At 41.5% G+C, this 27,511-nt stretch overlaps 3 protein-coding genes across 9 annotated transcripts in view; 2 read left to right on the top strand and 1 right to left on the bottom strand.

Annotated features, from left to right (window-relative positions):
* DNAJB14 (DnaJ heat shock protein family (Hsp40) member B14) overlaps positions 1–13,087 on the top strand; it is a 28,160-nt gene extending 15,073 nt beyond the window's left edge. For 2 of the 4 annotated variants that reach the window (XM_032108538.1, XM_032108539.1), the window contains 6 exons: positions 620–765; positions 3,784–3,969; positions 4,325–4,419; positions 5,086–5,195; positions 6,448–6,620; positions 8,292–8,851. In XM_032108538.1, coding sequence (XP_031964429.1) covers positions 620–765; positions 3,784–3,969; positions 4,325–4,419; positions 5,086–5,195; positions 6,448–6,620; positions 8,292–8,416 — 835 coding nt within the window. In that variant the 3' untranslated portion in view covers positions 8,417–8,851. Of the gene's footprint in view, positions 1–619; positions 766–1,475; positions 1,585–3,783; positions 3,970–4,324; positions 4,420–5,085; positions 5,196–6,447; positions 6,621–8,291 lie in introns of those variants that run through there. The other 2 variants (XM_032108537.1, XR_004240074.1) reach the window with 2 other exon arrangements.
* A 1,527-nt stretch (positions 13,088–14,614) lies between these two features.
* Positions 14,615–19,650, top strand: LAMTOR3 (late endosomal/lysosomal adaptor, MAPK and MTOR activator 3). Its single transcript, XM_032109465.1, has 7 exons — positions 14,615–14,699; positions 14,956–15,009; positions 15,213–15,247; positions 15,847–15,905; positions 16,787–16,920; positions 18,022–18,085; positions 18,796–19,650. The coding sequence occupies exons 2-7, from the start codon at positions 15,001–15,003 to the stop codon at positions 18,867–18,869; spliced, it is 375 nt and encodes a 124-aa protein (XP_031965356.1). The 5' UTR covers positions 14,615–14,699; positions 14,956–15,000; the 3' UTR covers positions 18,870–19,650.
* Positions 19,651–20,567: 917 nt separating this feature from the next.
* DAPP1 (dual adaptor of phosphotyrosine and 3-phosphoinositides 1) overlaps positions 20,568–27,511 on the bottom strand; it is a 55,184-nt gene continuing 48,240 nt past the window's right edge. For 2 of the 4 annotated variants that reach the window (XM_032109454.1, XM_032109458.1), the window contains exons 4-9: positions 27,090–27,220; positions 25,721–25,768; positions 25,421–25,483; positions 23,341–23,426; positions 22,736–22,823; positions 20,568–21,791 (exon numbers count right to left, since the gene is read on the bottom strand). In XM_032109454.1, the coding sequence (XP_031965345.1) occupies positions 21,741–21,791; positions 22,736–22,823; positions 23,341–23,426; positions 25,421–25,483; positions 25,721–25,768; positions 27,090–27,220 (467 nt within the window). In that variant the 3' untranslated portion in view covers positions 20,568–21,740. The remainder of the gene's footprint in view (positions 21,792–22,735; positions 22,824–23,340; positions 23,427–25,420; positions 25,484–25,720; positions 25,769–27,089; positions 27,221–27,511) is intronic. The other 2 variants (XM_032109457.1, XM_032109455.1) reach the window with 2 other exon arrangements.

Below are 27,511 nucleotides of genomic sequence, written 5' to 3'. Positions count from 1 at the left end.
AAATGCTACATTTGATTATATGAGATGAGCTAAATATGTAATTGCTGGAGCTGCTGTCTTTGAATTTACATAAACACTTATAGAAAGATTATTAAGATGCAGGTACATTCCCAGCAGCAGAAACATTCTCACGTGTTTTATTCCCTGAAAAATGAATGCTTGAGTGGTGATATGATTTGACTTTTGTTTGGAGAAAGGGAGGCATTGTTTGCTTTGTTTTATATCCTTCATACTGAAGTGCATTTGCTGTTTACAGTCAAGACAGATTTTCCTACCTGCTAGTTCTGCAAAGTCAATTTGGAACCTTCTTTTTAAGCATTATTAACAGCAATATTAATATAATTGTGGATGAGGAAATGCTACACTAGTTGCAAACTGAAACCCTTTCTTACAATTGTGGTAGTTCTAAAGTAGAGGTAAGAGAAATGTACATAATAAGCTCAATAGTGAGTTTTTAATGAAAAAATAACATTCTTTGTTTCTAGAGTGGATATTTTAAAAATATTTTCTATTGAAAGCAAAAGATGTAATATAATGCACCAGTGCAATGTATGACCTCATTAATACCTTACTTTTACAGCTTTTTGTTTGCAACGTTTTACGTCATTTTATTTTGCAGTATAAAGAAATGTAAAAATTATTACGAAGTCCTTGGAGTGTCAAAGGATGCAGGTGAAGAGGACCTAAAGAAGGCCTATAGAAAACTTGCTTTGAAATTCCACCCAGACAAAAACCATGCACCTGGAGCAACAGAGGCTTTTAAAAGTAAAAACCATTTTTACTTTAAATTTCTCTTATAATTAAACTTCATCCAATTAAAACATATTTATCTGCATTGGTCACTTGTATTTTTACAAATGTAAATGTATTTTTTATTTGTTAAACTGACATTTTTATTCAAGAAAATATTTGACCTTTGTCATGAAGTATAGATAAATAACATGGACTTTGGCAGTAGGGCTTGGTTTCAGAAAATTGACTGTAATGTTCAGTACAGGGAACAAATACTTGATCTGTGAAACCCAACTGCACTTTTTTACTGTTGTTGATTTAATGTAATCATTGAATTTTACTACCTTGAAGCTTTACTGTACTTGAGCTAGAAAAAAAGAAAGTAATCCTTGATAGGAAAATGCAGTTTTTACTGAATCACGTGCCACATTAAGTTACCTCTTCCTTAGAATTTCTTGTATGTGTGTAGTTTTACTACTTTTTCTGCACAAAAACACTTGAGTTCAAACATGCCTTACTAGTAGTTGCCTTTGACCATTTTTTAGGTAAAATTTACAGTCTGACTTGACCTTGTTTAAGGCTGCTCAGCTTAGCCCTGCACAAGGGAAATTGTTGAAGAAAAGCTTTTTAAAGAAAACTACACCTTCATCTCAGATGAAGAAAAATGTGAATCTGTAAAAAATGGTGATGCATAAATAAGCAATCTGATTGTGGTACATCTTTTTATTTTTCTCCTGTGCGAGGTTTACATGCAGACATTTGAAAAAATCATTCGGATAAAACACTTAAATTGGGGAGGGAAAAAAAGAAAAAAAAAGTCCTGAGCAAGACTTCTGATACAGACTATAAGAGGTAATTATAATAATATATTAACAATTCCAGTTGAAAAGTAGATACAGCAGAGCAGGGAAGTTGATTGCTATTAATTCATATAATACAGCTATGTGATGTCTTTATCTAAAAAAAAGATATTATTCTTATAAAATTGTCTCAGGCCCTAGGAATAAAATAGTTCTTCCTTGTTAATAGCATTTTAAATAATCTTGAAAATGTTAAAAAACAGTTCCTTAATATTTTATTTAAAATGAGCACTTTGTACAAGTCTGATTTCTTCAGCCTAATTTCATTTTCTGGTTCTTCACCAGATGAGTAAATGAACAGAAAAATTTGTAGGGGAATCTTGTTGACCAAAAATTATTTAATGACAGCTAGCATTTTCTTGCATTGAAATTAATGTAATCCTTCTGTATGGCTGAGTAAATTCATGGTTTAGTTTTCCTTTAAAGGTGTCTGATCAGTTTTTGACATCCATCTGAGAAAAGGAGTTCGTAATAATAGTTTTTATTTCATAATAATGCTTTATTTTAAGGAAAGCTTACATTATAAAACAGAATTGAGTTTCATGGTAGGCAAGGTACTTACTTAGATCTTGACCTACCTAGTACTTCTCTTGTATTGTATTGAGCAGTCTTACTGAAGTGAATTTTAAATTTAAAAGTTTGTGCAAATATAATGACTTTTCCTGTCTTTTCACCAATTTAATCAAAAATCTTTCCTTTGAAACTTTTGAGCAGTAGCTTTTTTTTCATTTTTATGTCCTTTTTTAAAAGAAAATTATATTGGAATCAAATCTGTTGTGAATTAGCACCAGATAATCAAGAGCAAATGACAAACAGGCATATTGTGACGGTGTGGTGTCTCCACTTTATGTGCAGTCACCTGATCTATCTCTCTAGAGTTTTAATTGTTGGGAAAATCTGAATTTTTACTACCAATTTTATCCTTGTACTGAGCAACAGAGCAATACTTGATGTCAGTTTATATCATGCTTTCAGTGCAAAATACCTGGCTTCATTTCTTTGGGTTTTCTCCTCCACTTAAAGGGATTGGTAATGGTTTTTACTAAGGGCATCTTAAAAGACACATAGCTAAATAACTCATTAACTTTTTCTTAGATTGGATAATGTTTAAAATATTAATTATAAAGCCCACAGTCTTATTTGCCTGTGTTGAGGTTATAGTGTTGCACCTTTCACGAACTTTTGATGACTGATGGCTTTTCAACACTGAAAATCATAATCCCCGTGCCTTGGGTGGGTTGGCTGCAAAAGAAGCCTTTTGTTGGAGAGGCCTGGAGGAGAGAGTAGAAAGGAAAGCAGAAGGGGTTTAATGAAGATATGACTGAGTGAAGATCAAATTCATCAAGTGGCAACAGAAACTTTCCTTCAGTCTGCAAGAGCATTATCATTATGTCTGTGCACAATGAGAAAAAAGCTTGTAAAGTCAGCAGAATATGTGGTTTTTCGTGCTGATTTTTTCCATGCTTACCTTATTTCGGTTTTTTCCTTTCTACTGTCAAAATTGAAGCTGTTCGTTTGTGATACCATAGCATGAACAGGGACAAGCATCCAGGTCAGGTCCTCCAAACACTGAGGTCATATTGACAGCCCTAGGAAAATACACGTTCCTGTCACGCATGCATGTTGTACTCCTTATGATACATCATGCAGAACTTTGTGTTATTACTGTAATCCATACAATACCTTCAGAAGCACGAAGAAAAATGCATTCACGCTCTTGCAGACAATGAAGGTGGTGCATTCAAAGAAGTGACCGCTTACCAAATGAAACCAAAGACAACCTACTGAGTCTATCATGGTTTTTAAAGCTAGGCTGCTAGAGCAAATTGAACTTTGCAATTAGCCAGCTTCAGAGTCTCATTGTAATGCTTGATGCTTTTCTTTGTAATTGCAGTGACAGAGAACATTTCCACAGGTGTAGGTGTTCCCCTAGAAAAAGAAACAAAGCTCTCCTGCCTTCTGCCTCATTTAACAGGATAAAAGGCCTTTGAATAGCATTGGTGGGAAACTTTGTGGAAGCTATTCTAAGAAAAGCAGAGATGTTTCTGGACCTTGGTCTACTGTAGTTGTTTTGTAACGTACAGTAAATTACGTCGTTTGCTGCCTATTTTTGACTTTGAAATTGCAATTTTCATGCTGGAATAGCTTTTATTGTGCATTTATGGGAGTTGTGTTTTATTCCTTGCTTCAGAAATCGGAAATGCATATGCTGTGCTGAGTAATCCAGAAAAACGAAAGCAGTATGACCTTACAGGCAGCGAAGAGCAAACTTGCAATCACCCTAGCAATGGCAGATTCAACTTCCATAGAGGTTGTGAGGCAGATATTACTCCAGAGGATCTATTCAACATGTTTTTTGGAGGGGCCTTTCCAACAGGTATTTGTATACATCAGTGTAATTGTCGAGATTTACTTCCCAGAGTGACATTAGATTTTATGACGTTATAAAACAGTAGAATTATTTCATCCAGCCTTGAACCCCAACTCTTCAATCTGCATCAGTTTATTTTTCCCCCAAGTGTTGCTAAATCCCAAAAATGTCAGTTCAGTTCTTTGGAGTTACTATCACAGAGCTTAAAATATCTATTTTAAGCTACTTTGAAGTTGTAAGATACCTTAATGTCATTTTATGTGTTGTTGTGCAGTAATGTAAAGTGCTTTATGTTGCTTCTGTACTGACCTCTAAATAGTGTTTTTGTGCATGATTTAAATGTGGATGTTCTTTCCTGAAGGTAACGTACACTCATTTTCTAATGGTCGTGCTGGCTACAGCCATCCGAACCAGCACCGTCAGAGCGGGCACGAGAGGGAGGAAGAGAGGGGTGATGTAAGTTTAAGCACCATTGGCTTTCAACTATGAAATTTGCTTTCGGTGGTGTGATTGTATAGGAGCTCTTTACTGTAGAGGAGGATTTGTACTTGCCAGTTAGGTATTTTAAACTTCAGTGGGTGGTTGGCTTACTGTCTGGTAAATAGGCATGCAAATGAGAAGGTAATGGCCTGGTTTTGTAAACTTGTTGTATGTCACTCTCTTACTGGTGACTGGTATTTTTAACCTAAATATGCCACTAATTCTGGCCACTAATCCTTGTATGCATTTAAAAGTTTGCTTGGGCCGAGGGTAAGAATTGAATTTACGGCTCAGTATTCACCTATGTGAATTATCTCTAGTCCTGTATCATCACATATCACTGTATAATCACATATCACTGTATAGATGAGACCAAATCATGGCATACAACATGGCTGAATCCAGCTTTTATTTAGTAGTTGCTTGTGTGTATGTGCTAACCCATGAACTCTTGCATCTTGAGCACTCTGTGAATATTGTGTATGCCTTTGAAAGTTCAGGCAATACCACAGTGTTTCAGTTACTGTTTTCCTAGCAGCTTTTGAGGCTTAAAGCAAAAAGTTACACTTAGCATTAAATCTTGTCAAATTTACCTGTTTGCTTGATGATTTATGAAATACCTGAGTCTGTTTTGTTCCTTAGGGAGGTTTCTCTATGGTCATTCAGCTGATGCCTATTATTGTGTTGATCTTTGTCTCCTTGTTGAGCCAGTTGATGGTATCTAACCCTCCTTACTCCTTATACCCAAGATCGTAAGTAAAGCTTAATTATGTTACCTTAAAGCAGAGGGGAACGTATTGTAATCACCCTCTCCCACTTAGAAGCATTTTAGAGAGTCTTCCATTAGTTGTTCTGTGATTTCCCTCAGTGAAGAAGGGGAGGGAAGGTGTTGATGAAGTAGAACAAAACTTAAAATTTAGGTGCAAAGAACATGCTGTGAGAATGTAATGGAGAAAAGAGGTCAGCAGTACTTGGAGTTCAGGAGGTCTAGTACAAGGCAGTGGGTCCATGCAACATGGCATGTTGCAAAGGTGTTTGCATCTCCAACATACTTAATCAAAACCTGAAATCTGCTAAGGTTCATTACTCTTTTAGGGGTAATCTGTGTTTGTAGTAAGTGAAGAACGTGAAAGCGACTTTCTCATCCTTATTTAAGTGTTAAACTTGATGAGGGCTGGGAGGATTGTCTGTTCTTTGCTTCATTTTAGGTAATGGTAAAATTTCATTTTCTTGTGAAGAATTCTACTTGTGAAACTTACCTGTTTTGTACAGTAGGATATTTAAACCTTTTTTTCTTGTGGGAAATAAATAATTTGAATCCAGCGTGCAGCTAGCTGGTAGACTTAGCCCACTCACCACAGTGGTTTTCAAGGTCCTAAAAAGGTCCTTTTTTTTTAAAGGTCCTTCAGTTCCTTGTAGAGCTTTCAGCCCCACAACAGAAAGGTTTTTTTCTCCTGTTTTTCAGAGTTCTCTGTTTCTGGAGTAAGATGTTTTTCCCTTTTGCAACCAAGCTGTTGTGATGCTTAGAAAAGCTTTTCTGCCAAAATGTTTGTATCCAATCTTTGATTTTTAATCTGCAGAACGCCAGCAGGAAAATGAATTTATCAGGGCTGGCAGCAAACACTTTAGAATGGAGATGCCTGTATTGGGTTGCTGCAGAATAGTGACGTGTTTCTCTTTCTGTTGACTTTGAATGTAATTTTCTATTATTAAAACTTACATTTGCCTGAAGAGGTATGAAGTAAGTGTCTTAGTAAAGTGGATTTTTTTTTTTTGAGACCAAGTGTTTAAGCAGCAGAAGTTTAATGATCGGGTAAATGCAGTAATTTTATTCTCTAGCAGATTATAGAGCCATTCCTTTCATTATCTGTCTCAAAATGGCAAATTCAGTAATGTGCTGGTATTATTCTGTAATGGCAATATTTTTTTATAGTCTATTTGTGGTGGAAAAAAATAATCAAATTAATACTTAGTCTCTCTCTCCCCCCACCTCCTTTTTTGCAGAAGTACAGGGCAGACCATAAAAATGCAAACAGAAAACTTGGGTGTCATTTATTATGTTAACAAGGACTTTAGAAATGAATACAAAGGAGTGTCATTACAGAAAGTGGAAAAGAGTGTGGAAGAGGATTATGTGTCCAACATTCGTAATAACTGTTGGAAGGAGAGGCAACAAAGTAAGTTTGGTAATATGTGTAATTTCATGAAATCATGAGTTACTGTAAAAATAAATTACCTCAGGCAAGAAGGAGGTGCTTGTATTATTACAACATCTCAATGCAAAAGTAAGTGTAAGGTCCCCTGCTGTTTCTCACTTTGAAACTGTCCCCAGTGTCACTTAGTTTTTGAATTTTACTCAGTGACCTAACAACCATTTGCAAATTATCAGCAATTTTAACCTGCTGCTTTATTATTTGTGACCATTTCTCAGAAAATTAAAGACTACACTAAACTGATAATGACAAAGCTTTTGTCCTTAACTTACCGCGATTTCTAAGAATTCTAATGTCTTCCACTTTACTTTCTCATGGCAATAGCTCATTTCCCTCGGTGCTTTTATATAAGTAAAGAAACAAACCAGAAGCTTACATAGGTGTTTCCAGAGAGATGAAAAAATAATCTGCCTTGGACCACAGTATGTACAAACACTGCTTTTCCAGGCAACCAAGGACAGGCAGCACTTCCTGTAGAACAAGGGGGTTTAGTTTGCCATCTGTTTCTCCAATCTAGTATTATACAATGAGCTACTTCTTTTCAGAAACCTAGAATTCAGTGTTAAAGCATAAGAATACTGAAGAGCACCAGCCTTTTCTAAATCGGCATCAATTTTAGCCAGTTATTCTGTTACCTGTGCCCATTTTGTGAGCTCTGTGAGAACAGCGCTCCTAAAATTACATCAGTGTTGAAACCAGATGGTTTTTACTTTCCAGGTGGTAAATTTCAGTCATAGCTTATTGGAAAAATAATTCATTCATGAACTGTCAGTAAACTGACCAGAAGCAAATAGAATGCAATTCTCTCAGTCAGATCACATGTTCCTGCCCAGCTTTAGTCTCTGCAGTCCAGCTGATTGCTACTTGTAATTATCAGGTTGTGAAAACTATCCAAACCGATTTTGAGTTAAGAGGCCCCTAATGGTTCTTTTTCTGTTTATAGAAACAGCTGATTTTGTGGTTTTATGGGTTTAAAATACCTGTTGTATGTTAAATCTCCTTGACAGTTAAAATCTATCCAATATTGATTGATGTGTAAGAATGCCTTGCATTTTGAGTCGAAGTGACAAAAAAGATTTTACAGAATTAAAATGCTCAGCAACGTCAAGCTGTTGAGCACCAGTATAATACAGAGAGCTCTTAATTATTAATAGCTCTGAAGACTGACAGTCTGAATCAGCATCAGTTGAAGTAAAGGGCTTAACATTCAGGTTGGATTTTTTGGGGCACAGGCAACATGCTAGAGCTATCAATAATATGCAAGATCACTGAGAGAGGCCTGTATTTGGAATGTTTAATGAGGTCTGACAGAAGTAGGGGATGTTTTGTTTTTTTGTTATTGCTGGGGATTTTTGTGTGTTAGGGTGGGGTTTTTTCTCTTTAATCAGATACTGCTGTATGAACTCTGAGGGAGCTGGAAGGCTGATACAGCTTTACCTGCTCAAAAAGATGGAATTGTTACAAAGATCCAGCAAAGGAAAACTGTAGCAGTGCTGTTTAGGTGGTGACTGAGGGAAGTTAAAATAGAAGGAGAAAAGCGCAAGGATCAAACCTGAGGTGTTTTGTACAACTCCGTGTCATGTGCCAAGTATTCAGTTTGTAACCAGAAAAATCTTTTCTCTTTTCTCCTTAAAGAAACAGACTTCCTTTATGCAGCAAAAGTATATCGAGATGACCGCCTCCGAAAGAAAGCAGAGTCCATGTCCATGGAGAACTGCAAAGAGTTAGAACGGCTGACCAGCCTCTACCGAGGAGGATGAGCTACAGTTACACCCTGCATCTTACGTATGCTGTTATCTCTCCTGTGAATTGAGAAGAGATTTAGTTTCACCATGAATGCTGGAAAAGAGGGTGGATGTAAAACTCTACTGTGTAGCTGTTTCCAGAAACCTTATGCTGAAATATCATTTAACGGCTTCTTTACCTACTGTGAAATATAGGTAACTTTAACTGTCTAGATTTTACTTCAAAGCTTCTGTGAATTCTTTCAGCAGAGAGAATAGCTCAGAAAGGATGCTATACTTGTAGAGACTTAGTCATAGTGGTTCTCCTCTAACATATTTGCCATGTAAATATCTGTGGAAAGAACACTTTGTGTATATACGAGTTAAATGACTTTCTATTTAAAAATCTCAGAAATTTAGTTCCATACTACATTTTGTCTCACTGATGGAATAAATAGTATGATTACATCACTCCTATTCAGATGTCAAGTGTGTGGAGTTGAAACAATAATTTTTAATTTTTATCTCTAACTCTATGTAAAATCTTCTAGGTTTACCGCTTAGAGGAACTTGGTATTTTTAAATATAATGGCATATATTCCTAAATATCTGTTGGGGTATATTGATCTGGTGTAGAGTAGCAGTTTAGCTGTTGTAGTTTTTTAGCATTTCTAAGCAATGCTGAGAAAAATAAGAACTACACTAATCTCTTTTCAAAGTAAATATTTGCAAATGCTGTACAGACCATTATAAACATTGCTTTTAGTACTTGCAACAGTTTACAGCAGCTCTACCATTTGGTATTCCAGTAGTAGTAAGTCCATACATATGGTTAACATGCATCCATAGCTTCCTTAATTTTCACTGGAAAGGTAGAGGAAAACATGCAGCACTAAAATCTTCACACACACAAAAAAAGGCAACCTAATTATTTTCCTGGCAGGCTTCCATTTTCTTACTACTTTTTTATTTCAAGCTAGGTCCCAACACTGATTCCTCCATGGGCACCGCAAGTAGAACAGGGAAATTTTGCTAAGGACAAGCTATGTGCCTTTCGACCCTTTTGCCAACTATTTAAATGCTTTGCTGCTTTGCAGTGTGCTCCTATGGTCAGAGCCCTATCACTTGTCAGAAGAGGTAGGGTATGCATTTTTTGGGACCAGAATGTAGCTGGACTTGACCTCCTAGAAATGAGCAAGCCTACTGTTTGGCTCCTACATAGAAGATCATGTAACTCAGTGGCCTGGAAATGGAAACTATATGTAGCCACACCTGCTGATGCAAAGAGGTGTTCTGAAGCAGCTAAGTACAATGTACTTAAAGTTTATCAAAGTGTGTTGAAAATGTTTTTAGGTTCAGTAGCTGATGTTTTTTACGTTTTAACAGTGTTATGCAGGGGAATGTTTCTTGTATTTGAGAATGCCAGATAGCTTGTATTATGGGCAATATATTTTGTTTGAGAAAACTGCTATCTTTGAACAATGCTATCAGCTTATGTGGAGCCAAATATTTCTCCTAAATTGAAAATTTAAATACTTTGTCTGAATTCATTGCAATTCTGATCTAGAGCAGGATATGACTTTACAAATATGCTAAATGCTATTGCTCCAAGTGACCTAGAAAACATTTTGCATATATCCCTTTTCTAAACTGTCCCAGTGGAAATGTCTTCTCTTGAATTGGTGTAACATGAGACTGGCTGCAGGCTTTTGACTTAGCAGTAAAACCAGCATTCAAGGTGGACATAAAAGCCTGAGGTACAAAACAGAACTAAAAGTTGCTGAAACAACAACAACAAAAAAGGGTTGCTGTACTGAATGTCCTTACTAAGACTATGGTAAAAGGGTTTAGACGTAATGGAAAGGCATCCAATTGTTTGAAATATGCAATCAAAATCTATGGAGAAAACACGATTCCCCAGATTTTGTAACTGTCCAGAATGTATTGTAATTATATTAATGAAAACCAACTATCAAAGTGCATCCTGGTACTCCTGTGTCTTCTTAACAGAAGAAAATTGTTCCAAAGGCTTTAACAAGTACTTGGGCCTTCCTGTTTACAAATGAGTCTGAGCTTGCAAGGGATCTTTTAGTTAACAGGAAGAAGGATATATAACACATTTATCAAATACTGGAACTGTGAAGTCAGAGCGAACAGATGGTCTTAGCAAAGCTGCCTATAATAATCCTATGGGCTGTGTGTGCCCTGCAGCCTCTTCTGCTGCAGGTGAGAAGTAGAGAAATGGAGGGATGCTGAGCTGTGTCAGCTTCATTCGATTGCTATCAGTTCCTCTGCAAACTGGAATAATGTGGTGGCTGTGCCCTGTGGCAACACAAACATCCCAGGAGTTTAAAAGTGACGTCTAGACTGCTACATTTTATTTGACTACCTACTGCAATTGGCACTTTCTGAGAAGGAAATAATATGTTTATACTGGTGGAAGTATGCTACTTAGTATTTAACGGATTAAATAGTTGCACACTTTGAAATATGTAGTAGTGTGCAAAAGGCTGCTGTGATTTCCTGTAGCATAAAGATTAAGCTGCTCTAAATATGGCCTGCAAACATTCTTTTAATATTTCAAGTGGGTGTTTCTCTCCTCATGATTGTTGCTTTTTTTTCCCTCAAGTCTGAAGGGTATTTTTCTTCAGAAATGTCAATATCTTCCCTGGATTTGTTGAAGGAGTCTGCTGGAAAGTTCAGAATTAATTTTCTCATGAGCAAAATGCAAATTGAAGAGGGTGGAGTACTTAAATCTTTTCAGATGACCTTTCTTCAGAAGGCAAAGTTCTCATTAAAATAAGATATTGGAAAGAAAAGGGGGAAACAAAACTGATTTTGAACAGCCTGACTAAAAATCTCTCAACATCTTAGCTACCTGCTCCTTACTGGTTTTATTTAGTCATTACGTTTCATTTAATCTAGAATTAAAGATAGCACAAGCATGGGTTCTTGGTTTTTTCCTTTAAAAGGGCAGGCAGAAAAGCCATGCAAAAAGTGAAAAATCTTGCCATGACTCTGACATAGCCTAATGAAAAAAGGAGATGATTTGCATCTGCTGAAATACAACATCAGTATGTGTTCTATTTATGGAGCATCCTGAGTCACAAGCAAGTTCAGTGTTCACATCTGATGAACATTTCCCTGCAAGTTCTCTGTTTGGGTAAAACAAGTCTAAATTGGAATTTTTTACCTTTTTTTAAATGGTCTTTATTCTTTTACAAGTTTCCAAGAAATGGTAGAACATTACAGCACAGAAAATATAACAGATGCATTTAAATAGACAGCAGAGGCAACTTTAAATTATAAATATTTTTAATATAATTTTGTAACAAACGTTGTAAAAGGATTAAAATGGGAGAGCAAGAATATTTTTTAAGGTTGTTTGTTGAAAAATTTCATTCATCCTTAAGCAGTTGTTCTTCTGATGTCTTGTAGCTCTGTCAAAGAGAAGGAAAGTGTAATAGTAATAGCATTTTGGTTTTTAAAAAAGCAGGTAATACTAAATAAAACCCTCAAGCTATAACTTACTTACATGTAATGTAATGTAATAAGTATAGGAAAGAAATAGGCCATTTGTTGTGGTTTGGCCTCAGCTATGAACTAAGCACCGTGCAGCCACCTGCTCACATCCCCACAGCACGATGGGGAGGAGAATCGAACTCAGGTAAAACCTGTGGGTCAAGATGACAGTGCTTTAATCATCGAAACAAAATCAAATATCAGTAATCAATAGTAATGAAAAGGGAGACAAGAAGAGAGAGGAATTAAACCCACAAAACAGAGGTGATACCCAGTACAATTGCTCATCATGCTCTGACCAATGCCCAGCCCATCCCCGACAAGCAATCAGCAGCTCCTGACCAACCTCCCCAGTGTATACACTGACCATGATGCTCCATGGCATGGAATATCCCTTTGGCAAGTTTGGGTCTGCTGTCCTGGCTGTGCTCCCTCCCAGCTTCTTGTGCACCTGCTCGCTGCCAGAGCGTGGGAAACTGAAAAATCCTGGATTTAGGGTAAGCACTGCTCAGCAACAACCAAAGTATCAGTGTGTTACCAACATTATTCTCATACTGAATCCAAAGCACAGCACTGTACCAGCTACCAAGAACAAAATTAACTCCCCTATGCCAGCTGAAAGCAAGACACCATTATAAACTATACTTCCCATACTTCTCAGTCTGGCAGGAATTAGGTTTGAGTATTGGGCTTCTCCACATTTTTAGAAATAATACTGAAATACACTGTCTAGTGATGACATTATCCCTCATGCAGAATACACTTCTCCGTTCAGTACTGGTTTATTCTGTGTATAGAAAGACTGTCATTGGGATGGAAGAATAAATTCCATTAATAGCAATACAGGAGCCACCTCATAGATGCTTTTGCATAGCTTTTATTTTAAATGTTACAGGGAAATAAGTAAAATCGATCACTGAGCATCATGCCTGCAAATAATAAAAATTGCATTTTTAAACATTTTTAGTGTATAGTAGGGAATATTTTAATAAATGAGGAGACCAAGGTTGTCCCAGGTAGCATTTTCAAAATACTACCAGAAGCTCACATGTGATACTTTTATGGGGTTCTCTTTTAAGTATCTCTCTAATATGACCAAGTCCTTATCAAATTGCTGTGTGTGCATGGCTTGGATTAAGAAGGAGGTATGGATTCTCAGTATTCAAATAAATTTGTTCTTTTGAATGACCTTTTCCTCTGTTACTTGCAAGACGTGGCTTATCTCTGTTTTGGGCTTTTTGGAAACTTCACTGGACCTATATGTTCAGAAATATTAGCAATTTCCAAGTGAAAATATTTTTTTTTATAATTATTTTAATTTACACTTTTTAAATTTTTAATTTAATACTGGCATCTAAGCAAAATCTTCAGGTATCAACAATGCTCTAGTCCCCAGTGGTGTCCCCCGGGCTCAGTATTGGGCCCAGTCCTGTTCGGTATCTTTACTGATGATCTGGATGAGGGGATTGAGTGCACCCTCAGTAAATTCATGGACAATACCAAGTTGGGTGGCACTGTTGATGTGCTGGAGGATAGGAAGGCTCTGCAGGGGATCTGGACAGGCTGGATCAATGGGCTGAGACCAACGGAATGAGGTTCAACAAGGCTGAGGGCCGAGTCCTGTCCTTGGGTCACAGCAACCCCGGGCAGTGCCACAGGCTGGGGACAGAGTGGCTGGGAAGCTGCCCGGTGGAAAAGGACCTGAGGTGCTGGTCAGCAGTGGCGAAACATTAAACAGTGTGGCCAGCAGGACCAGGGCAGGGATTGTCCCTCTCTACTCACCACTGGTGAGGCCACACCTCAAGGGCTGTGTCCAGTTCTGGCCCCTCACTACAAGACACTGAGGTACAGGAGTGAGTAGAGGACAACGCAGCCAGGGAAGGGTCTGGAGCACAAGTCCTATGAGGAGTAGCTGAGGGAGCTGGGGGTGTTCAGCCTGGAGAAGAGGAGGCTCAGGGGGCACCTTACCGCTCTACAACTCCCTGATAGGAGGGTGTAACCAGGTGGGGGTCGGCCTCTTCTCCCAGACAGCCAGTGACAGGAAGAGAGGAAATGGCCTCAAGCTGTGCCAGGGGAGGTTCAGGTTAGACGTTAGCAAGAAATTCTTCACAGAAAGGGTGATTTCATATTGGAACGGGCTGCCCAGTGAAGTGATGGAATCACTGTTGCTGGAGGTATTTGAGGAAAGACTGGATGTGGCACTCAGTGCCATGGTCAGGTTAACAAGGTGGTGTTCGGTCAAAGGTTGGACTCAGTGATCTGGGAGGTCTTTTCCAACCTAATTGATTCTGTGATTCTGTGCTTGGCCTGTAGCAGCTCTCTTTTTTTAGAGAAAAAGCATTGTTACATGCTGAGCAGGGTTGGGGTTTTTTTAGATCTACCACGGGGGTCCTGCATTCTGATACAAGACTTTAAAGACAGATATGCAGTTACCATTGTTTTACTGTAGGGATCTACTAAATTAATCTATTTCATTTCCTCACATTAGCTGTTTTATTATTAGCCTGCAGGTCCATCGTTTGATGGACTAGATCCAAAAGTAGGGGGAATAGGCAACACTGGAAGAATAAAACTGGCAGTGACTCTACTCGGCAGAAACAGACGTTTCTTTTTTGTTGTTGTTTTTCTTTAACTGAAACGCTACGGTTTGTTTTGGTTTTGGTTTGTTTTGCTGCCGGGGCGGAGGCGGCGGGGAAGCGGTTCCGGGGCCGGGAGGGCGGTGCCGTCGCTCATGTGACAGCGGCTCCAAGGGGAAGCGGCGACGGAGCCGTGCGGGGCGCGCCGGGGGCGCGGACAGGTACGGCGGGGCGGCCAGGGCAGCGCAGCGCAGCGCAGCCTCCCGCACCCCCCTCCCGGTGCGCGGTGGTCTCGGCCGAGCCGCGCGCCCTTCCCGGGGTGGCTGGGAACGGCTGTACCACGGCAGCGGGCGGGGGGTGGCGGCCGGCCGGGCCTCGGGGAGAGAGAGAACGCGCGGCCTCCCTCCGGCCGCTCCCCTCCTCGGAGGCGGCGGCCGTGCCTACGTTGACGGGGCGGCCTCTCGTCTTGTCTCGCAGGCCCGCGGAGGTGGCGGCGTCAGCAGCACCGGGCGGGCCCCAGCCATGGCCGACGTGAGTGCGGCTCCGCGGGGCGGGCGGGACGCGGGCGGTTGGCTTCTGGCAGGGGTGGGGTCGGGGGATGCCGCGGTCGGGCCGGGCTGGGGCCGGGCCGGGCTGGGGCCGGGCCGGGCCGGGTCGGGCGGGGAGGGAGCTCCGGAGCCGCCCCGCCCGCTCGGAGCGGCCTTGAGTAACGCGCCGCCTGTCTCTGCCCGCAGGACCTGAAGCGGTTCCTGTACAAGAAGCTACCGAGGTAACGCGGGGCGGGCGGCGAGGGCCATCCAGTGCCAACCCCCTGCCATGGGCAGGGACACCTCCCACTAGACCAGGTTGCTCAGAGCCCCATCCAGCCTGGCCCTGAATACTGCCAGGGTGGGGTATCCACAGCCTTCCTGGCTAGCCTGTTCTAGTATCAGAGTAAAAAAATTCTTCCTAATATCTAACCTAAATTTCCCGGTTTTCAATTTGTACCTATTACTCTTTGTCCTGTAACTGCAGTTCCTGATTAAGAGTCGCTCTCCAGCTTCTCTGTAAACCCCCTTCAGACACTGGAAGGTTGCTATGAGGTCTCCACTCAACCTTCCCTTCTCCAGGCTGAACAGCCCCAACTTCCTCAGTGTGTCTTCATAGGGGAAGTGCTCCAGCAGTTCCATGTCCTTCTTTTTATTGGGGCCACCAGACCTGTACTACCTGTACTAAACAGAACAATGCTGAATTAGTGAAGACATCACTTTTTTTCAATGTTTTCCCCTTCCTTGCGCATTCGTTCACACAAAAAAATCTTTCCTACTAATTACTGTGTTTTTTAAATGGTGTCTCTTCTTTTTTTCTTCCTTTTTTTTTTTCTCCTAGTGTTGAAGGTCTTCATGCTATTGTAGTCTCAGATAGAGATGGTGTGCCTGTTATCAAAGGTAACCTCAGCTTCTCACTGTGCTCTAGCTGAAATCCTGATTGAACAGCAGGGGGTGGAGAAGTACAGAAAAATTTTCATGGTTATTCCAAATAACTGAATATCCCAAGTGGTAGAATTAAATTGGACTTTTATTTAAAGTTCAGTAGTTGATTATATACCTCTTTAAATATGTCCTTTTGTTTGTGCCCTCAGTAATTGTAGTTCATGGAAGTTTTCCTCAGTGATAGGGGTTTGCAGTGCTGTAAGGTCCTTGTATCTTCAAGTCCCTCACAGGCAAATTGATACTAAGTAGTAGACAGAGCTTGGCAGTGTTTTGTTGGCTGGGTTGGTCTGTGCTCAGAAAGAGTTGTATCCAGCTTTTACACATGTTTAGTTGCGTTTTTTTGGTACTCTAGTTTTTGTGTTCTGCAGTCCTTGTTTCAGATGTTTTCAGGTTGTGAGTACAGTAGTTTAGGGATACAAAGATTCAAGTATTGCGGATTTATTTTGCTTAATGCCCCAAAGTATTGAAACACTCAGCAGAACTTGCACATCTTCACCTGTTTGCACTCAAGTGATTGTATGGCAGTAATCAGTTCAAAGGCTGGAATGGGTGTAGTGAAGGACATGGAAACAAAGGGACATCAGCACAGGCTGTTTATCCTAAAGGAAAAGACTTTTCCTAGGAAGGATGCTGGTATAATGAGCTTTGATCATACACAGAGCATTAAATGATGTACTGCTCATGGAGACTGTCTTGTGTTCCTGTGGGAGCACCTCAGATGTGTTGCATGTTCCCCAGCAGCAGATCAGCTTTTGGCAGAGCACTAAGCTGGATGGGGGTTTGGGATGCAGTCAGAGACACCATGTAGAGATAAGGATTTTCTTGTTTTGTTCTAGTTGCCAATGATAATGCTCCAGAACATGCACTGCGACCTGGCTTTCTGTCCACCTTTGCCCTTGCCACAGATCAGGGCAGTAAATTAGGACTCTCTAAAAACAAAAGTATCATCTGCTATTACAATACATACCAGGTGAGTAATGTCAGTGTGCATTGTCCTCAGTGACTTGAGCTGTTCCTACATTACATTGAGCAAGAGAAAGAGGGTTGTTTAATCTCCTTAAGTTGTTTAAGGTGGATTTTCACTAGGCTGTTGTTGAAGTAATTGTGGTTTATTTCTTACACAGCTTAAATCATGAAGCCAAACTTTCACACTATTTATTAAACTTCTTATATTTCTCAAAACTTGAGATTTCCTGGTTGAAAATGGGAAAGTCTTCTTAACAGGTAGTAATTGTGAATTTGCAGTGTTGCTCATATAGTCTTATGAATCTGTTATGAAGGGTTTATGTGCTCTTTTATAAACAGTGTTTGTTTATAATTAGGGACACCTAATAGTAATTAAGTGCATGCAGCCTACTTCATAGCTAATCTTGCTGTCAGTATGGCTTTGAGGTAAGAAAGCTTTGAAATACACTCACATTTTTCAAAAACTGATTATTTGTGTCCAGAAGCCCATCATCTACTGCATTTCTGCTCCTTCATGAGTTCTGGTGGTCTTGAGAGCTTTTTATTGTGACTGCAGTAAACTGACCAGCTGTTTAGCCTACAGTGTGTCAAGCTTTGTTTGGAAAATAAATGGGTGAATGAGTTAGTTTGCACACATTAATACATTGCTTTGATTCTCTTAATGCATCTAGCTTGCTGTTGTGCCCAAGGTGCCAGTTCCCTGTTAATAGAAGAACAGATACTTCTGTACAGGGAACAGTATTGTAGAAAAATAAAGCTGCCTGCCTTCCTGTTTCCTGTGGAGGGTGTGGTACTCTGCAGGGGTTGCAGCTGAGGTAGAGTTCTGGTGGACAACACACTATAGAATGTGGAGGCGGAGGGAAATGCCAGGTTCTCCATGTGCCGCTCCGTGTACTGTAGCGTAAGTTCTGTTGGTGTTTTTAACCCTGAATCTTAAGAAATAGATACACAAATGCTTTCCATATAAATTCTTTCTGAAACAAGCAGCCTCCTCAGTTTAAAGGACAAACAGGAGCAAGAGCCACAGAGGTGGCTTTCCAGTGTATCAGAGCCCTGACATCCAACATGTGTTAGCTGCTGGCTGAGCACTTCTCTCTCCTTGCAGGTGGTGCAGTTCAATCGCTTGCCTTTGGTAGTGAGTTTCATTGCCAGCAGCAATGCCAACACAGGTAGGTCTTCTCATTTATTTTAAATATTGCGCTATTTTAAGGCCCAAGTATTTTAATAATTGAAAATAAATTCCCTGAATTCACTTCAAGCTATATTAACTTTGCTCCTGCTGTGAATTTTGTCGGCATATTGTGAAGGTGAGAAGGAAAAGGTGTGAGTCAAAATTCACAGATTTTAGGTGGCTTGCTGAAGTTGTTAATTCTTCTAGAAGCATATTTCTCCTGTGATTAACCTCGCTCTTGCTGCACTGGCAGGTACTGTGCTGTACAAAACAGCTGTTCAGTCCCTTTCTCTCAGTCCAGTTAACATTCTGCAGGAACATGTGCAGATTTGTCTTCAGTTCTGTGGGATAGGGAAATCCTTCAGCCAGACCCTAGCCTTGCTCATGAGGGCATTGGCTAATGAATATGAGCAGAAGGGATTTCATTCTGGCACAGCTGCCTGGGCCTCAGCAGCTATGGGAAGTGGCAACACAGTAGTGGGGGAGAGGTGTGCTGCACTGGGTGCCTCTTTTAGTGCCAGGGGCTTTAGACACCCTGCCTGGGGGTGCTCCCCACTGTTCACAGGAAAATGAGTGGCTCACATGGGACATTTCAGGCTTTGAAAAACACTGCCTGTGACCTGGGAGGGGGAGAGAGCTGCGGGCTTTGGAGAGAGGCTTCTCAGTGATGTTGTTTGATGAAATATTCTGTCTCTTCTCTCTTTCCAGGGCTGATTGTAAGTTTAGAGAAGGAGCTCACACCCCTGTTTGAAGAACTGAGGCAGGTTGTTGAAGTTTCTTAGCCTGATGGTATAGCCAGAGTGCAGCATTCCTCTGCAGCCCAGTGGACAGAAAGATTCAATAATCATCAGTCAAATAACACATCTCGGAAGAAATATCACAGCTCCTTAGTACACTAAGTAAGAGTAAATTGTACATAGTACTGAATCTGAAAAGATCTACTAGAGTGTTGTAGGTGGATGTGACTTTAGGCCATGCTTCTTGTATTGTGCAGTACTGGAGAGCCCACCAAAATAGCTCCCATGGAGTTTAGCTCAGCCAACTGAGCCAGGTCGGCGCGATGCCCTTGGCTCAAAGGAGCAACCCCCAGATCTCTTGCTTTACAGGGCACCAGGCACATGGCAGGGTGTGTCCTCAGGCCGGCCACCACTATGTGTGGGAAAGCAGACCAGGTGGAGAGAGTGAGCAGAGATGTGGTTGGAGGCATTGCGAGGGCATGTGTTAGCGATGATGTGTTGGTACAATCAGTAATGTCCCAGCTTTCTTACACGGGTGGTACTTTGGCAAGGGAGTGCTACTAATCTGGATGCTAGCTGCATCCTGCTTCCACTAGGAAGAAAGCTGTTTCTATAAAAGCTGTTGCTTTAGGGATTTTTCATGATGCCTAGCTAAAAGCACCCAATGTCTCACTTCTTCATGGGTTTTTTTGTGTAATACGGTTGTGAAGATCTCATGTCTCATAGTCTTTGTGTGGGTTCATCACTGGTGACACTCTCAGCTTATTTACCCTTAGGTTTTCTTAAGCAAATAAATATAAATAAAATACAGTATTTTTAAATGACAGAGCCTGGTCCACTCTTCTGTTGCACTGTAATACCCCACAGCACATCTGCTTGTCTATAGAGAGAACAAGTCTCTTAATTGTTTGTAAATGTCCAAAATCCGTGAATTTACAGGCTGAAAACTAACCAGTGTGTCTCTCAGTTGGGCAGTAATGATACAGAGTCCTAGGGCAGTGCAGAGATCCTATTGCTGGGGGTCAGTCCTGTGCTCTCAGCCCCACCCCGTTGTTCCCTTCCATGTCCCCTTGTGACAGCTGCCAAGCACTGCGGGTCTCTGCCCCAGGCTGGGAAAGAGGATGCCGTGGTCCCTTGTTCACACCTCATCCACCTTTGGTGCATCAGGCAGGATGGGGGGGAAACAGCGGTGCTGGAAATGACAACTGGGAGTTCTTGGCTCAAAAAGAGAATACAGCTTGTCAGTCAACCCTTTTCCATTTAAACTAAGCTGGAATGGGACTTCTGTTGCTGGTCATTACAGAAGCAGCTGGAAAGTGTGTGTATTTCTGGCAAAATATGTTTGTGTTCCAGCAAAGGCCTCCCTTTGCTGTTTGCTGCTGCTCAACCCATCTGTCTGCGACAGCTTCCACAGCCACCCAACTGCTGTTTCTTTCACTGGCTTCAGTTTGTGACACCATGTGCTGAATAATGTCTCCAGTGTTTTGTGAGGCAGGCTGTTGGTGTAAAAAGGGAAGGCTGCATTTGTGGTTTCCCTACAAGCTCCATTTCCAAGCCATTTTCACAGAACAGTGATGCTGTTGGAGAATATAATCTCTCTCTTCCCCTTATGCTGCCTCTTTCTCACACAAACTCAGCAAAGGTTTTTAACTAAATGGGAGATGCCAGTTTGTTAAAGCTTCATTAAGGGAGAAAGGAGGACAAAGCTTTAACAATACAGTATAGGAATATAAAGACCTGTGGTAGTTTTATAATGACATTTTACTCAGAAAACAGTCTGTATAAAAATATTTACAAATACTTTGAATTTCTAAGCTGAAATAAAATGCTGTCCATATGTCCAAGTCTAGGTTTTTCTTCTTCTTCCAGTGTACTTTTGCCTTCCTCTTCTGCACTCTTCTCCCAGTAAAGGCAATTATCAAACACCTGCTGCACAAGCATTACCAAACACAGGCCACAGTGTTGCATAGCAGGAGAGGGAACAGATGCTGTTTCAGCATAAATTTGAGCATTATGTAGGGAGAGAGAGTCCCCCCTCTTTCCCCGCTCCTTGAGGAGGCACAGGAGTGCTCAGGGGATCTTGCAGCTGGGTCAAGCTGGTCTTGAGCCTCTCTAGTGTGTCAAACTTTTCTTCCAAATGGAACATCTATTTTGAGTACAGCACCAGTGTCCTGGGGTTCCACTTCTTGTCTCTGTAGTGAGCCACAATGCTGTTAAACGTGTGCTAGGAGTGCCAGGAAGCAGCTACTGTTTCTCATAACCCTGGTTTGTATAGAAGTGTGCTTGCAGGATGCTGCTCGCCATTACCTACAGATGCTGTTTGAAACAAGTGTTCACTTGTAGCCATCACTGTGGTAAAAATGTGTTTAACCAGATCTAAGTGTCATGCATCTGGGATATTGAAAAAGGGCCTTGAAATACTCTCTGGATTGCAATATAGATACTATTTACAAAATGTACTTCTATCATTTTTCTTTTGGTTTAAAGCCTAAACAGGTAATAAAAAGATATTTAATGTTTCCAGAAAGGACCCATTTTAAGTAAGAGGCTCAAGGTTACAGAATATGATACCAATGGTTAGTTGTGATGGAGCTTGCAATAAATTATTAAGAGTGCTCTGAATAACCACAAAAGTTTTGAACAGTGACCACTTCTGTGCTTGGTTGGCAGGTGTTTGAATTAAGTGCGTTACAGGTGTACACACCACATGTATCAAACCCACGCTGTGGTTTTGCAACTGTCCCCACGTGTGACTCGGCAGCCCCAGAGCTGCAGGATCCTGTGTGTGCAGAGCTGGGTGACATCTGGGTGGGGGCACAGACAGCACTGCAGAGGTGAAGTTGCCCTCTGGTAAGCAATGCCTTTCCCTTGGAGAGAGGCGGTTCCTGCCAGTGGAGCAGGAGCGCTGGCACACAGCTAGGAACTGAGGGTGGCGTTGCGCTCCTCCAGCTGCTTCCTTATTTGTGACTGCAACAGAAAGACAATCCATTATTGCTTGTCTGTGTGTGTGGGGGTGAGTACAACCAACCCAGTTCCTGGTAGTTTTTAGGAAGTAGTGCTTTCAAGCCTTTACATTGTCTTCTCATTCCTGCCTTCGTGACCTAGGATAAGCAGTTTGTGCTGATGATCCACGGTTACCAGCACATAATGACATCCTTAGAGATGGATGTAATTTTTTCTTACTAATGAGCATGCCTGTTAAAAGTGCATCCCGAAAATGCTGAAGTGGGTTTGCAGGCAGATACATTATGCCCCTGTGCTTGGAACTGGTGAGGCCACACCTCAACTGCTGTGTCCAGTTCTGGGCCCCTCAGTTCAGGAAGGTGCCTGAGTGAGTCCAGAAAAGGCCAGTGGGGGGGAAGGGGCTGGATCACAAGTCCCATGAGGAGCAGCTGATGGAGGTGGGGGTATTTAGCCTGCGGAAGAGGAGGCTCAGGGGTGACCTTATCACTCTAACTCCCTGAAAGGAGGGTGTAGCCAGGTGGGGGTTGGCCTCTTCTCCCAGGCAGCCAGTGACAGGATGAGAGGACGTGGCCTCAAGCTGTGCCAGGAGAAGTTTAATCTCAGTATCAGGAGGAATTTCTTCACAGAAAGGGTTGTTAAACATTGGAATGGGCTGCCCAGGAAGGTGGTGGAGTCACCATTCCTGTAGGTGTTTAAAAAAAGACTGGGTGTCTAGCTGACAAGGTGGTGATAGATCAAAAGTTGGACTTGCTGATTTCAGAGGTCCCTTCCAACCTAATTGATTCTGTGATTATGTGAAAATGGTGTCTTCCAGTCTAGCTGGCCTGGAAGCCAAGTACTCCATTGTTGCAGGTGCTGAGCACTGTAGCACTTGGGTGGCACAGTCCTGGGGGCGGTTTATGATGGCAGTACCAGCTGCTGCCATGTAACAGCACACATCACCTTACCAGTTTCCACCGCAGTATTTTAATCCACTCATCTGCTTCTATCCCAGTTTTTGCACACAGGTAGTATGTCCTTAGTGGGAACACCAAGCTGTAAGTAAACGAAGCTTTCTTAAATGGCTAGGACAACTGGCAGTTCTCCCCAAAACTGAGCTCAGCTGGCCTGTACCAACAGTTGCTTAGACAGAGCAGGGTAGGGAGGCTGTGCTCCCATTCAGTCACCAGGGAGTTAACCAAGAATGGGTGACAGTCGTTTACAGCTCAGGGAGATGCTGCCCCAGGTCCATAAGGATAAATGACCATCTGGGCACAGAAGAGGTTACCATGTGACCTGTAGCAGTGTCTGACCCCACCATGCATGAGTCTAGGTGATGATTACAGATGCTTACAGAATTAGAAATGCCCACTACACATGGGCCCACCTTTTGCCAGGAGTAATTTGGCAGTCATGCAGGACTGACAGAGATTAGCTGACAGAAAAAGACAGAAAGAGGATGAGCAGGGTCACAACCACCAAGGGACCTTTCAGAAGCATGCATTGTTTATATTTCAAAATTCCCTTTCTATTTTGACCTTCTCAGCAAGATGGAGAAAGTGCTACAACTCACCAGAAACAATTGACTCTTTCCTGGGAATAGTCAAATTGCACAGCTGAGCATTCAGTTAAGTCAAGTGCTCGAATCGGTTCCGTGGCCTTGAAGGGAAAATGGTTTTAAAATGTGGACACAAGAAAACAGAAGATAAGGCTATCTCAGTTCATCTTCAGTGCATCTAGACCTTTACAGGCACCTTCATAGGTTTTTCCAGGCATAGCTACCATAGCTGTAACACTCTAAGCCCAAACTAGCAAGCATAACATCAGTGCTATTATCATATGAAGTGAGCTTCATATGAAAAATGCAGGACAGTTCACATCTGGACAAACAAGAGAGATCTCTGCTGCAGGAATGTTTAAGCTACATGGAGGCTGCTGAGGGCATGGCTGATGCCTTAGAATATAACTAACACAGCAGCAAATCTGGTATCATTTTCAGCTAAGGTTTTCAGAAACAAAGGCATGGTATAGCTCTTATCAGACCTAGCCAGCTGTTGGAGATTTAATTAATTCCTTAGTGCCTTAAAAGGATGAAGCTGGGTAAGGGAAAATGTAGAAGCAGAGCTAAAGCAGTGCTTGCAGCAGGAGTGATAGGTTTGGCTGCCTGAGAAAGAAACACACACACACACACACACACACACATACATACATACATATATATATATATATATATATATATATATATATATATATGTAAAAGTTTTTTTGGACAAGCCCAGGTGCAGGGACATAGACTGTGTATAACAGCAACCCATCTCCCTTAGGAGTTTCATTCTCCCTAGGTGTGAGAGTTCTTCTTCCATTTGTTTCAGCCTCACGCTGTTAAGACATCAGAAGAGGCAGCTTAATTGCCTTCTGCCCAAACACCTTTAGCTGTTTTCCATGGTCCTTCATCAGGTGTATGGAGGTGTCTGTTGCTTTCTTATCTTTCTTTATTTTTTTTGCTGGCTCAGTGGCTGTTAGTAATACCCTACATTAGAAGAAAGCCCCTTGTGCTGTGGTGTGCTACCAAATGCTATCCCAGGGTCAGCTGCAAGCTGCTCACCTGTAGCTACCTGCAACCCCACAGCAACAACAGGAGTGCCAGGCGACACTGGAGCTACTGCCTGGAAGGAAGTCATATTCCTGACGGAGACACCTTCTTGCCTGGTAAGTAACTAATGGAGTGCTGCTCTTGGAAATGCTATCCTGCAAACTTAAGTTGTCTTGAACTGAAAGAAAAACTGATGGAAAGCTTTGCAAAAACCTAACTGTTTGTAAATGGCAATGTTTGGTGAGAGAAGACAGTTGTGTCTGCTCTTGTAAAAATCTGTCAGAGGCTTGAAATAGGGCATGGCAGAGGAGCAGAGGAGAACAGTTTGGCTGTGTTTATGGATGAACCTCAAACAGAGGCATTGTAAGGGCAAAGGAACTCCAGAGGTATTTCTTATGTTTACTCAGATTAAGATAGAAATGGAGCAGTGACTGTAAGAACCCAACGTTTTTTCCCAGATGCCGCAGGTTAATCTTTGTCAGAAGGAATTTTTAAATGAATGGTTTTCTATGTATGTTGTGAGACCACTTGAAATAAAAGGATGAAATCAAAGAATGCAAAGGATACTACCAGTATTCTTAGAACCATTTCAGCAGCATGCTCTCTGTTAGGTCTAACCTACCAATAAAGGTTGTGTTGTGCTGGTAGCTTAAAATCCACTTAACAAAGCAACCCAAAAATGTATTCTAGGCCAGGTTGGACAAGGCTTGGAGCAACCTGGTCTAGTGGAAGGTGTTCCTGCCTGTGGTGGAAGGCTTGGAAGTAGATGTTCCTTGAGGTCCCTTCCAACCTGAACTATTCTGTATAAAAAAGCCCTGTAAACTCTATTCAGTAGCTAAGACTGGCAGAGCACAGTAAATGTTTTCCAGCTGTAAAAATTACTTTCTCTTGTTGAAGTCATCAACAAAACTGACTTTACTTGACAGGTTTTAGCCCTCTGACAGTATGGGAAGCTTTAGCTTGGGAAGCTGTGAATACAGGTGTGAAAAGCCAGAGATACAAGGAGGCTGCAGCTGCCTGTAGAGGTGTTTAAATGGTAGAACTGGTGTTTGCTACTTACTGTCTGGTCTTTGAAATACTTAAGTTCATTCCTATGCAGTGTAAACCACCTTGTCTTCCAGTTCTGAAAGATCAAGAACGGATGGTAACTGTCTTGGGAGAGTTTAGTCTGACACTTCTAAGGAAAGAAAAACTTTTAAAGCTGCTCACTTGCTCTGGTTTACAGTTGTGCTTTGTTGTTGCCCAAAACACAAATTGTTCCTCTCTGCAGGGAAATATAGGTGAACCAATTTCAGCCCCACACTGTCTTTAGCTTCTGTGGGTGATCACAGGGTGGAAGCAATGAGTAAGTTTTCCTTACCTTGACTATTTTGCCTTGTTTTATCAAATATCCTTCTTTGGTACCAAGCTGTGAAGTAACAAGGAAAGGGATTTGGCTTAGAGACTGAGCTCTGCTTCTACCTCCCACATCCCCCTCTTTGCCAGTATCAGGAAGATGGATCAGCAGCCTGTTCTTTGGGAAATTCCCCACAGCCACTTGCCCTCACTCCAACACTCCCCTCAGGTGGCTGGATCCACCACTAGGGTAAACATGGACCTGTGCTGGCTCTGAAGGCAGCCCCCTAGACTGTGCCTCGCTCAGTGGGCTTCTGGCCTGTGCCTTCTCAACCAAACACAGCAAAATAGCTGCAGTTACACTTTATGTAGTGAAGCTGGATGGTTGCCTCGGTATGTGTTGTGACCAGAAGCACATGGGGGTTTGGCTGACAGTGGAATTATCCCCAGAAAATGCTCCTCAAATGCAAACAGGGGAAAGTACTCTTTTACTGAGCTCTTCTCTTCTCTCAAACAGGCCCATGCTTGAGAGGAAAAACCTTTTATGTTCAATGTGCTTTTTGAAAAATTGGGGTTTGAACTGTTTCTCTGGCATCATGAGTGGCACTTGGACCTTATGACTTCTCAGATACTGAAACTCTGTGTAGAGGCCTGGCTGTGAGACTGCAGAGCTCTGAAAATCAAAATCTTGCCAAGTTACCACTTGTTCTTGAAAAAATATTACCTTTTTATTGGTGGTATGTGGAAGTTAAGCTTATTTGGAGGTTAAAGTGCAACTTGGCAATGAAGGGTTAGTTATGAGACACATCAGAAGTGGTTGTTCTAGCAACTTCATTAATCCATATTAACATAACTCTTCCTCTTTTCCCCAAAAATATAGCATAGAATTTAAATACTTTCCTCTCTGTCCAGAGCAAACTGTTCTGGAGAAACCACCTGTCTTACTTAGATATGAGTTACAAGGGATTTAGAGACTCTAATTGCTGTCCAAGTGAGTCTCAAATGTCAGAACAGCTGGCCCAAATGTATATGATGATTTTTTTGTGTGTATTTGTTTTTTTAGTTCATGATAATGTTAATAATGATAAAGGATTCTAAAAGATAACATGAGAATGAAAATCTTTCCTATATTCGTTTGGATAGTCAGACTCACCTAGGTCAGCCGCAGACGATGTTTTCCCAGGGACAGCATGGAAGTGACAACAATTATAAAAGTCTTTATTTGCCATGGGACTGTACTGAGCAAATCTGTATTTTTTTTGCCTTGTTTGGCAAAGACTTCCTGTATTTACAAACCCATAAAGGGATTAATAACCAGTCTTACTCCATAGCTCACTCCTGCAATCATGCTAGACTCAGGCCAGAAGCACCCCTCCCACCAGAACACCACTTACTGAGGGAGCATTTGGGACAAGGTCACTTTCTGTCCTTCCCGTCTGCATTGCAGTGTGAACTCGGACAGACTCATAAATGGAAGGTTCTTCCACTTCCCGTGGGTAGGGATGCTTCAATACAATTAAAGTTCCTGGAGAGAAAAGAGCAGGAGTAAGTCATCTGGCAAGATCGCCTCAGAAAACAACTTGTCAGCAGCTACATCTCTGAGGAATGGTTAACTTCACCTTTTCCTGAAATTAAAAAGGCAACAGTGAAAACTGTAAATATATGACACCTTTTCAAAACCTTTGCCCTTGCAAATGCTTGCATGGAATCTCTTGACTCATTAAATTCCCTTGCTCCCCAGAAGGCTGGCTGGAGGGTAGGCAGGTTGCTAAACTAGATAGGAGGCTGTAACAGTCATTGGGTTTGCCAGCATCCC

Source organism: Corvus moneduloides, chromosome 5 (assembly GCF_009650955.1).
Source record: "Corvus moneduloides isolate bCorMon1 chromosome 5, bCorMon1.pri, whole genome shotgun sequence".
NCBI lineage: Eukaryota > Metazoa > Chordata > Aves > Passeriformes > Corvidae > Corvus > Corvus moneduloides.
This window is presented reverse-complemented; position numbering and strand designations above follow the sequence as displayed.

Bases quoted from the DNA above. Each gene is read 5' to 3' on its own strand.
- LAMTOR3 (XM_032109465.1), top strand. The intron at 15,906-16,786 runs GTAACCTCAGCT...GTTTTGTTCTAG, and splicing joins TGGTGTGCCTGTTATCAAAG to TTGCCAATGATAATGCTCCA. The intron at 16,921-18,021 runs GTGAGTAATGTC...CTCTCCTTGCAG, and splicing joins GCTATTACAATACATACCAG to GTGGTGCAGTTCAATCGCTT.